The 11,816-nt window shown below is 41.1% G+C and overlaps 1 protein-coding gene across 1 annotated transcript; it reads right to left on the bottom strand.

The window, feature by feature from the left end:
- Positions 1-1,566: 1,566 nt before the first annotated feature.
- On the bottom strand, positions 1,567-11,468 carry PDK4 (pyruvate dehydrogenase kinase 4). The gene is made up of 11 exons (XM_084281826.1): positions 11,210-11,468; positions 10,546-10,687; positions 9,481-9,552; positions 8,746-8,930; positions 8,182-8,271; positions 7,592-7,669; positions 6,905-6,981; positions 6,106-6,204; positions 5,707-5,817; positions 4,975-5,088; positions 1,567-4,089 (listed from the first exon to the last, which is right to left on the bottom strand). Exons 1-11 carry the CDS (start codon positions 11,376-11,378, stop codon positions 3,958-3,960), a joined length of 1,269 nt encoding a protein of 422 aa, XP_084137952.1. The 5' UTR covers positions 11,379-11,468; the 3' UTR covers positions 1,567-3,957.
- Between the last annotated feature and the right edge of the window lie 348 nt (positions 11,469-11,816).

The following is an 11,816-nucleotide window of genomic DNA, read 5'->3' on the forward strand; positions in this document are numbered from 1 at the left end:
GGTGCTTTTCCGTAATCCCAAAATACTTGAAGTTCACACCATCTGATCTACTTCGCTGGCATTAGGGGTGGTGGGATAAAAAAAATTAAGAAAGGGAAACAGCACACAAAGCCGTAAGTCTGTAAGTTGTAGATTTACTGCTAGACACCCAGGGTTTGGCTATTTTTCACCTCTTGACTCTCAGGCTAAACACTCATAGGCACTTTTACAGTTACTCTGTCTTTTAAAAAATCTGGGATACAGCATATTCCTGGGAAAACACAAGCCTCTTAGAGCACCACTTGTACAGGACCTGTTTATTATGGTACAGCCTGTTCTGCCCACTAACCATCATTGTATTGCAAACTAGCTATTAAAAGCCCGTTGCCCTATTATTCCAGAGCTGAAACAGACTTTTTTTTTGTCATCATATGGAAGAAGTTAAGGACTGAATCCCACTGGAAGTCTGGACAGTTAGATTCAGTGCATGCTGTGAAGAGTCTCCCATTGGCAGTAAGTTTGATCCTTTCTACAGTAGCAGCCGTGGGTGATGACAGACAGGAAGTCCTCTTACCAACTTGGCCTCTGAAACCACTCATTTTGGGACTAACGTAAATCTGTGGTAGACAACATGTTTGTTTCTCCTTCAAAACTTCAGGAAGACCTGTCTATCTCTATTCTGCAGCTAGGACTCCGTGGGGGCAGGATGCATTTTTGGAAGCAAAATGTTTGTGGAAGCAATTATTAAATATGTATTCCTGATCACAGCCTTGAGGTTGGGCAAATCAACCATCAGGAATTAACATCAAATGCTATATGATTAGAAATATGATGTTCGCATTAAGAGAATTGCTTAAGCAAGTCACTTAGCAGTGTGTTTGCCCCTCATCTTTGTGGCAGTGAACCTGAAAGTGGTTTTTTGATGACACAGCTGAGGTCTAAGCCAGTTTTCTTGGAGGCAGATTTCTTAGCAACCACAAACTGCGTGACTTGTGCTGCGTCTGATGCCTCTCAAAACTTCTGAGCGTCAAGATCAGATTATGAGCTGTTACCTAGTAGCTTGGTAAGACAACTACAGCCAAACTCTGCAAGCTTCTTGCATCATAAGCCAGTTAATTTTAGCAAGGTGACTGTGATGTGTGGGCAATCCTCCTGCACCCCACCACCTTTAGGATGTATGAGTGAAGGCAATTTGCTGCCTTTCACCCAACAAGCTCACTACCAGAAACATAAGGGTCCAAGTAATTTTGTCATTGAAGCTTTTAGAAGAAAGTTGTTCAAAGTAGCCCATTGAAACTCATTGCCCAGATCCTACCTCCCCTTAAATACTTCCTGGAATTAGGAGCAACGCAGGATTCAATCTACTTTTGATGTTTAGGACCCCCTGAAACAAGTGAGCTCCACTAGAAAGATCACCAATATCAGAAGTTACCTACTAGAAGAATTCTCCCCCCAACCAAAGAGGTCCCCCCAAAAAACAAACACACCAAATCCAGACCTCACTCACACTAAAAGCCGTAATTAAACTTACTGATTAATACTTAAAAGCCCATGCTTGCAGTAGACTTTAAAGAAAAAAGAGGAAAATACTAGACAACCATTAAAAAGATTTTATTATAAAATTATTTAAATATCTACAAACCAGTAAAAGGCTCAAAACTACAAGTCAGGAATAAGAATTCAGTAAGTGTTGAAAGACACCATTTTATCTAGGTTGATAGCCCTTAAGTATTTTTTAATACTAAAGAGATTCCACATAGGTTCCTTAAGCACTACACACATCTGTCTGCTTTGTGAATGTGTTCTGCATATACAGATTCAAAATTACACTTATCCAGAAAGCTTCTATTTGTAAGCTCTAATACACATTTGTTTACAACACTCATGTGCTTTGGCTGCTTAAAAATAGTTACAGCTCCAACCTGGGGTAGCTGCAGCTACGGTACATATATACAGTATATCATGAGATCACAACTCACATTCAAGCGTTCCCGGGTGCAGACAGTATTGTTTGTGTTTAACAACAACTACCTAGGCATTTTTTGTGACCTTGTATTCAATACAAAGTCAAAGTATTCAAGTATATTATGGCAGTGAAAGCAGCTTTTTCACACCTGTATCTTCTAAACAAAGATATTTCACTTTTGTTATCCATTTTACTCAGTAAGCTGAACTAAAATATACCTGAATTGGTGACCTTTGGTGATTGCAGCTTATTCACTGGGATAAGAGTGGCCCCAATGCAGTACTTAAGTCATCATGCTCAGTAATTATCACCAACACTTCAGGGTTTAGTTTTTGAAAGAAATACATCATAACAGAATAGTATCTTCCACTGAGAAGTTTACCCCAAGCAAAAACTTTATTCTAGAAGTTAGTTCTTGCTTTCTTATTGCTATTAAAAATTCAAGATTCACAGTATAGTATGGAGTGGGAGTGGCTTTCTGCCCAGTAAATACTAATCTGTCATACAACTGAGCAAGATGCTTTAAATACTGTATTTGCAACTTCTTTCCAAGGATTGTATACACTTAAGATAGCAATGCTGATCAGCCAACAAAAATTCAAGTAGTATTACACAGCCCCAGTGAACTTTGACTGTACGGCTAAGTAACCTCCATTAGCTTCACTTTATCCTGGCATTCAGCTTACCTTGCTTACAAGGAGGGGAAAAATCCAAAGATGGGAAAGGGAGAAGAGCTTACTGAGAATGGAGTATTTTCTCAACGGCTCTCTCCCACTAGCACTGTTCCTATGGCAATTCCCCATTTTGCTGTTCTCTACAGTTTTCAGTGTCGTTGATATTTTAAATCTTCGCTTCACAAGCCCTTTCCATGACATAGAACAGTTCTCAGAACAGCATTCTACTCCACCACCACTGCTCCTAAAAACCTTTCAAACAGACCTTCAGTGCTCCCAGCTCTCACAGCTGAGAATTCCCCATGTACCACGATAGTGTGGTACGATACATATTTGGCAGACATGGTAGTAGGCAGATTTTGGTTTCGTGTATCGAGCCCACTAGTCATCTAACAGCATGACAAAAAGGAATCACAGGACAACACTTTAAGTATATTGTTCCCCATGCCATGCTTGCATAACACAGACCACCAAAACCTTTCAGTACAACTTGCATGTCTCACTTCAGTTCCCAGAAAATCCTGATCTACTTGGCACTTGTTTTCCAGAGTGCTGAGATATAGGCTAACTTTATGGATGTTACAAATAAGTGGCTTTCCAATTTGTCCCTAAAAAATTCCTGATTTCCTTATGCACAGTAGCCTTGTTTCACTTGCCTTTCCATGAACAGCTTAAAAATATACACTTTTAAAAAATATAACTCTGAGCAAGGCTTCACATAAGAACTATTACTGGAATACAGGATTGCTTCTTTTGTTAGAATGGGACTTCCTTATACATGGAAAACACTCTCTCCCTACCTGGCAAGGGTTCACCCCCTCCTTCCCATTCAGGCTGTATTCGGATACTGTTTATAAAACAGCAGTCTTGTAGGCAAGGTAAGTGGCTATTTTCCAAATGTTATAAATACAGCTATAAAGTACGGGTGCAACTATCTACCTGAGGAGTTCTGTAATAAGATGAACTGCTGATATCTATTCTAGGAGAAAAATATATACCAGCTTAACTGATATTTATCAGTATCCAGAATTCAAGCATTAGACAGGACTCAATTGCACGCTTCTACCACATCAAATCTTTGATCACAAGAATAGCCTGAATTTCCTCTATACACACCTCTTCTTAAAAGACATATACTTCTATTTTCTTCAGCCCGAAGTACACAGAAGCATTTCACATTTAATGCATACAGCCTAGGCTATAACATCCTTAGCTTCTTACTCTTTTGCCAGTCCTGAAACTGAAGAATTTGCCTGTTTGAAGGTAGCTAAGTACTTCCAAACACTAGTCCTTGAGAAGCCAGCTTGATCCCGTTGGGTGCCTCAGATACCAACTTCTTCAGAGAGCTGCACTCTGTTTTGGGCCTCTGCTTGGCACACACCAGTCATCCGCCTCTGATGTAGCTTGGTAATGCTTAGAAGCAGACTTGTTGAAGACTGGGAGTTTTTCTACTGATTCTGTTGATAGGGCCTAAAAACAAGAAGAGTTACTCAGTTTTTCCCCTCTCAGTAATACCACTTTACAGAAGTTGACACAGTATGCTTCAACTGCCAAATCAGTGACAAAGTTGTTTACACAAATGTTTCTGTAATGGATACTGAAGCAAGTTAACTATAGCATTTAAGTTTGCAATGAGTAATTTGGCAGGACAAATGCCGTGACTTCAAATCACATTTATGCATTTTTATAGGCCTTAGAAGGTATTCTGTAAGCTATTTTCAAGACAATCCTGAAAGCAGTGTGTAAGAACTTTACAGAAGTACAAAGAAGCTTCAAGATGTGATCCCTTCCTACTTCCATATTCTTCTGCTAAAAGAATAGCTTGTGTTTATTAGGGAGTGATATGTGCCAGACTATGATTCAATATTACTAATAACCAAATCGCATATATGGGCTATATGGCAGATGCTGAATAGCAAAGTCTATATGAACTAATACTAAAAATGCCTGGTTGTCAGAGTAAAAAAAAAGCACAGTAAAGAAAATGGATCTGTTGCTCACATCTTTCCATTTCTGTTACTTCACTTTTCCCTGGTATTTTATATTCCATGAATCGGTAAATATGAAATCTATCAATACAGGGAACCCCCTGAATTTGATTTAAAGCTCTTAGCAGTATGCATTCAAGTAGACTTGTTATAGCTGAGGTTTTTTTTTTGTTTTTTTTTTTTTTTGTTTTGTTTTTTTTACTTCTAAGGACCAGTTAGAAAGTTTACTGGCATTTCTTAATGAAAATGAAGTCATTTTCTACTTATAAGCAGAGAATTTGTTTACTTTATGATACTGAAGTAGTCACCTCACTGCATTAGTGGAATTTATCAGTATTTTTTATTTAAACCAAATCAAAACACATACCTTCAAGTAGATAATAGCATCTGTTCCATAGCCACATATGGAGTAGAGATTTAGGTCTCCTTGGAAGTATTTAGCATATAGACGGGAAATTGGCAAGCCATACCCAAAGCCAGCCTAAAAAGAAATTAAAACAAAATTATTTACTAGCTCTTAGGACTTAAGATGCTGGAAAGTGTTCAGAGACTTTAGACTGTTAAAGTCTTTTGCAATTCTCTTAAAAGAAAGGAGTTTTCTAATCAGTTCCACATGCAAATTGACTATTTGAAAAGAATCTCTATTGAGGAGGAAAGGTACATATACAGGTGTTACTTTTACACATTAAACTTCTGTATTTCCCTGCCTAGTTTTTGCTAGCACATCTTGATTACTGGAAGGTTATTACTACAGTGTAACTATATTCTATACCTATTCCAGTTGTGCTTGCCTCTGCAAATACAGTATTTCTTTTAAGTTCAATAACTGAGAGGAAGTGAAGAACAAGTAAATTATTGTCATTGGAGTAGAAGAAATGAGGCTCAGGTAGGACTATGCTTCCATTAATACCTTTAAAAACTCATTTTGTCCATTAAGCAAGAGTTAATGCTATAAGAGATCTAAGATCTATTACACTGGGTCTTAATACACTCCACAGAGCAGTAGGGCAGATATAGGGTTTCAGTATTTATTAACCTATCAATCTGCCCAATATCTATGGTAACCTCATTAGCAACATGAGCATTAAAGTAAACTTACAAGAGGAGTATTTCGGCCATCATCCATCCTTGGCCTTGGTGCTGTGGAATACATGTAGCTGAACAGCTGCTCAATTTTCCTCACTGGAACACCACCGCCTCTGTCAGAGATCTGATTTAAGAGGAAATAAAAGTTAACTATGATCACGTACTAAAACTGATATTTAAAGCGCTGGTATTTAAACAAACCCTCCAGCAGTAAGAAGTGCTATTTGTTTCACACCAGATTATTTTCCAGTTAGATAATTGCTCTATATGTAGGCTATCAGCAGAAAGCTTATGCCTTGTATCTTTGATCTGTTGTCACAGAACTTGTAGCAAGTTACTCCAATAAAATTTGCTGTGACACGTGAAACCAAAGATTACATAAAGCCCATATTGTAGCTGGCCAAGAAGATACCTTAATTGCCAAGTCTTCTTGTCCTAGAACGACTGTCACTTCAATTGGAGAGAGGGAAGGACTGTTTTCTTGAAATTCAACTGTTGCCCTCATTGAGTTCTGTGGAAATGAAGGTTACCATCATCAGAAAGCGTTCGATCTGTGCACTTAATCACATCACTTTAATACTCCTGTTATTATGCAGAGGCTGAGCATTTACCATCCACTTCTACTATTGCCTAGCTTCAAGAAAAAACGCTTAGCAACTAAGCATAACAAGAACAGAAGTCTCACACTTAAGACTCCTCTCCACTTCAGAGATTACATTGTTTTGATGAACACCAAACTAGGCTAATATCTCTTAAATAAACTAAATCCATGAAGTGTCAGCAGGTCTCTAGAAAAAAAGAGTTGAGCTCAACAGTTGCTAAAGACTGTCAGAACTCCACATCCCTTGTTGGCAGCACATAGTTCAGCCCCATTCAATGCATTTCCTACTCCACAGGAAGGCACTACAGCAAAACTGCTCTATAAGTGTAGTCTAAAAGCAGAAGGCTTTCAGAGTGGTTGTCACAGCCTCATGTCCCACTTTTACTCCTTCTCTCCCTTCCCCCAGTTACCACCACATCAAAGTGTCCAAATATCCTCCAACAAACTGCAGTCATTGTTTTCCCAACTGCCAAAGCAATTCCTCCACATAAGAAATCTTTCGAAATCTGTCCTATGCACAGCTCTATTTCACTCAGGTCTAGCTAGAGGTTTTAAATATTGATGCTCCTGCTCAGAATACTGAGGGAAGAAACAGCATATACTGACATACCTTAAAGAGCTCAAAAAGCATGTGGAAGAGATGAGATGGAACATATACAATGTTAATTGGCTCTCCTGGAAATTTTCCTAGATGAAGAGAAAGAGACAAGCAATACTTAGCAGGGAGATAAAATTTGGATACAATACCAACAATTTTTACAATAAGCAAACAAAAACCAAGAAAAAGTTTTAACTTGGGGGTATATCCCCACCACCACATAAAGGCGTTTGTATACTCATAACAATGCTTAGGTGGTAATCATCACCTGCTTAGTAACAGTTTATTTTCAAGTAAAGTTCAGTTTCATAAGTAAATAAGTTTAGAGGTTCAGAAGACTGCCCAAGATCAGATACATGCAGGCAGCTTAGACTAGAACCGATGTTTCTCAGTCAGTAAACTCACTTTCCCACCTGAGGAGTAGAACTCACTAGCAACCTATTTTACTGTTACAGCCTAGTCTTCCTCATCTCAAATTTGTAAACACCACCTCAGGACATGTAGTGTTAGAGATACAGTGACATCTGAGTTCAAACACAGTAGATTAAATGAGGCACTCAGAACAAAGGGAAGAGGAACCACCACATGAGAAGTCAACTGGTATGTACCATCATGGCTATAGAAGTGGGAGCCTTTTGACTGAGTAAACACAGCAATTTGATCACAATAGGAAGAGAGACATAAAAGCCCTCATCTTACCATTCACTTGTTTAAGTTTTAGCTCCGGAGACGTTAAGTAATACTGGTCACATAGCATCTTGGAACTTTCAAAAGCATCTGAAATATTTAAAATACATGAAGTGAAGTATTAAATGCTGTAGAACCAATGCATAGCAAAATACAATTTCTAACTGCAATAGCTGCTAACATGACACGGACTAAGCCTGTGTTTCACAGGGGATGATAATATTGCACCTATGCTGTGTGCACTGAAACTGAGACTAAGGAGGCAATTATAGCAGTATGGGGAAGTCTTCAGCACTATTTGGTGATTCTGTAAAACAGATGCATCTGGGGTATGGATTAAGAGTACGTAATGCTGATTTGCTGATTTCAACACCACAGTTTTAATTCCTTCCTCATCTGTTACTTACTAGGCCTTATTCAGACATTTTTTACTGCTGCTTTGTATTTTAGATTCTGTCCTACAAAAACTCATGTTTTGATAGACTGCTTTCAGCTATTTCAACAAGAAACATTCGGCATCCTATTACACTTGCTGGTTACCCAGTCTGCTTGCAAGCGGATAAATACTGATCACAGAAAAATTACGGTATCAGAACACTTACCATTCACTACTTCAACAACATCACAGCAAGGATCAATACTTCCAATGTGCCTTGGGTGCCCTGAGCTGGATTTATCATCAAAAAGAAGTGCTGTTTTGGATGAAAACAAATATCGTATTTAATCACAAATACTGTACTATTTGAAAATTAAGTTCATATTAAAACAGTGCAATCATATCATGTAGTCACATAAGATGGTTTGCTGGCAGTGGATAGCCTTTTTAAGATCTAAAAAGGCATAGATAGCACTACAGTGGTAGTATCTGTGTAGATACAAAGGCTTTTCAGATGTAAAGGAGATCCCTGCATTTTCCATAAGACTTATTTTCTAGACTACAGTCTAATTACAGTAAGTTCTCCCATTACTTTAAGTCATGCACTTTAACTTTTCAGCATCAGTTATCCGAGGCAGATCTCCAACAGTTCTAAGAAACATTTGCATTAAAATGTTTTTCACTAAATTGAAGGCAGTGGATTGGAACTAGATGATCTTTAAGGTCCCTTCCAACCCAAACCATTCTATGATTCTATGAAGTGTTTCCTCAGTTAAGAATTTCTACTTACTGTGTTGGTTCATGAGCATCCGGGTGGAAATACGGCTCATATAAAAGCGATCCAAGAAATACTGAATGTTTTGATTGGTGACAGGATCTACTTTAAACATATCTTTGTATTCAATTACTCCTTGTGCCATTGTAGGGACCACATCATGATGTCTGTTTCGGACTCTAATTAGTGTATCTATAAAGCTAAGTAAAAAAAAATCTCATTAGAACTTTGTTCTAAGACTACATGAAGGCAAGCTGTGTACAAAAGTCCTTATCTAATCCAGCAACACAGATAAGTAAAGTAGCCTTAATGTTAAGAGAATGAAAAATAGACTGTATTTTTAAATTGACCTATATTGACCTACACCAGAAATAGGATATTTTTAATATAAACAATGTAATCATTACTCATGTCAAATTCATTGCCTGCTTCCTCATGCATAAGAGTTTAAGCAGGAGAATGCAGGGAGTTAAGATGACCCCTAGCTGACAGCTTGGAAAGAAGCAGGGACATGACATCAAGTATATTTTTTGTTGATCTTTGTCATGACAGTTCAGGAGGCACTACACCCTTAGAACCAAGCTGCCAAAGGTCATCTATGTGCAGTATTGCTCAACATATTGTTTGTGAGATGCTCAGCAATTCATGCTAAATTACTAAACTCAGTTCAGGACAGTGATCATTCTGAAGCGACAATATGAAAAATAGAGCATATGATTGAAAGCTCAATGAAACAAATGGAAAACTTACTCAGATAATACTTTCTGGTCATCTGGGCTTTTTTGATGGAACTCAACCAGCTCCATTAGACTTTGGATGTACCTATTAAAAATAAAATAAAATGAATATGATATTTCATTCGTCTTGGAACAGAAAAGACACTTAGTATTGTCCAAGTTATTACTCTTAAGAAGTCAGCTAGAAGTCTGAAATATCTTTGAAGTATCGAAGTTCCATCTAAGCATGGAAACACAGTCACTTCTGCCTGAACCCTAGAAGTCATGCAAGTTTTCTCATGCCTGCCACCTGGACAAGAATTTAAAACATCACTTTAACATCGGCTCCTCTTACAGTTTTAGAGAAGAGGGGCATTTCAAAAGAAAATCCAAATAATAAATAACGGAATCCACCTGAGCAAAAGTTTGTCCAAGTCTAATCAGCTTTGTCACAAGCTAAGCACTTGAGCCTCTTTGCTGATGTCTGACAGTCTTGACGCATATTGCAAAGGCACAGCTGTAGTTTGCTAGATTAAGAACGTTTCTGGATCTTACTCTAATGCTTTTGCCCTTTGTGTCAGCCTTCTTTGCAAGTGCTGCAGTTGTGCCAGTAGAGCAAGGTTAAATCAGATCCAATCACCCTGTCAACCACAAGGTGAATGTTAACTGAATTCTAAGATGCATGGGCCAAGGCAATTTGCTACAGAAAATGGCTGTTCTGCTACAGTTGCATCAGTGAGAGATCCAAACAAAAATAGAGCCATCTCTTCCATTTCCATGTAACTCTGAGGGTCTGTGCATGTTATGAGAGAAGAGAGCACTGTCTTCTCACTTCTTAAAAAGCAGACAGTTTTGTTCTAACAGCAAATTCTAAACTGTTAAGAGATGTTTTAAAAACAACAACATGACCACATCGCGATTTCAGTTTAATTTTAGCACACCACTCAAGTGTAGAACAGCTTGCACTCAAGCTTTGATGAATGAACTGCATTTCTAGTTTATTTTGTTAGTGTCTTCTGTTATTCAAAAAAAGTCTACAACAACGAAGTTGTTGGAGCTGTGTTATTCTACAGGCCCAGTTCAAGCAGTTCTTACTTACCAGCTTTTTACTAACTGCACTGATGGTGTGCTCAGCAATCTGTCGGGAAGAAGATCAATTTCCCTCAGTATGTTTGCAAACCTCACAGGAAGCTCCTGTCTCAGAAAGGCGAAAGAAGTTCTCTCGCATCCATTCGTTGAGCCTACAAAGCAAATCCAACCAAAGAAAATGTTGTGTGTTGGAGGAAAGAGAGAAGTCACAATACAAATTTCTGTCTCTCTGCAGACTTGAGGACTATAATCCTTTGCAATCATCATGGCAATGCTGGCCAGTTCTCCTGCGCCTGGGTTTGCAGGGCAGCAGGACGCTGCCCACCCAAGGGAGGCACGTTTGTAGGTTTCCCATTTTGCCAGGGGGGCTCCGTAATCCTCCGGGAGAGCCTCCGCAGCCCTGTAAACACGGGCTCCTCCAGGCCAGCGCCGCTGAGAGCAGTCTGGGCGGCTGCCAGCAGGGCACCGCAGCCAGGTACAGGCTGTTCCGTGCTCGCTGCTGCCGCCCCCATGCCCCAAACCCCATTAAGGGCCCCAGCACAGAGCCCGGCAACCGCTGCGCAGCCCTCAGAGGGCGTCTGAGGAGAGGGGCGGCGGCGTCTCCCCTCACCCAAAACACCCCCCGGCCACCCCCCGGCCCCAGGGTGAGCCCGGAGCGGCTCCGTGGCTCTCACCGAAGTCCAGCAGCTGCTTGATGGAGAGCGGCGAGGGGGAGAAGCGGGAGAACTGCTCCACCTCCCGCGGCAGCCGGCTGCTGCTGCTGCTGCCGCCACGGCCAGCGCTGCCGCTGCCAGCCCCCGCCAGGGGAGCCGCGGTGCGCAGGGCGATGCGAGCCGCCTTCATCGCTGCCAGTGGTCGCTGAGGATCTTGAAGGGTCGCTGGGGATCTTTTTGGGATCGGTCGGGCTGTAGCTGCCCTGTGGCGAGCGGCGGCACCGCCGCCCCTAAGTAGAGCCCGCGGCGGGCGGGGCTCCCTCAGGCCCGGCCCCGCCGCCCGTGACGGGGCCTCGCCTCACGGGCGGCTCGTGACGGCCGCTGGCGGGGCGCCCCCGGCCCCTGGCACCGAGCCCCGGCCGCTGACCTTGGGTGTGCGGGGCCGGGGCACTGCCAGGGAGGCTCCGGGAGGCCCCCGAGGGGCAGCGAGGGGCTGATGTCCTGCTGCCGGCCCTGAGGGCACGCTGCTGGAGGGGATATCCAAACGGGGAGCCGCTATGAGGTGTGCAGGCTCCTTCCCTGCGCTAAATGCAGGGGGTACTGCGGTTGTTAAAAGCCCAAGCTTTGT

Source organism: Netta rufina, assembly GCF_964035555.1.
Source record: "Netta rufina genome assembly, chromosome: 2".
Classification (NCBI taxonomy): domain Eukaryota; kingdom Metazoa; phylum Chordata; class Aves; order Anseriformes; family Anatidae; genus Netta; species Netta rufina.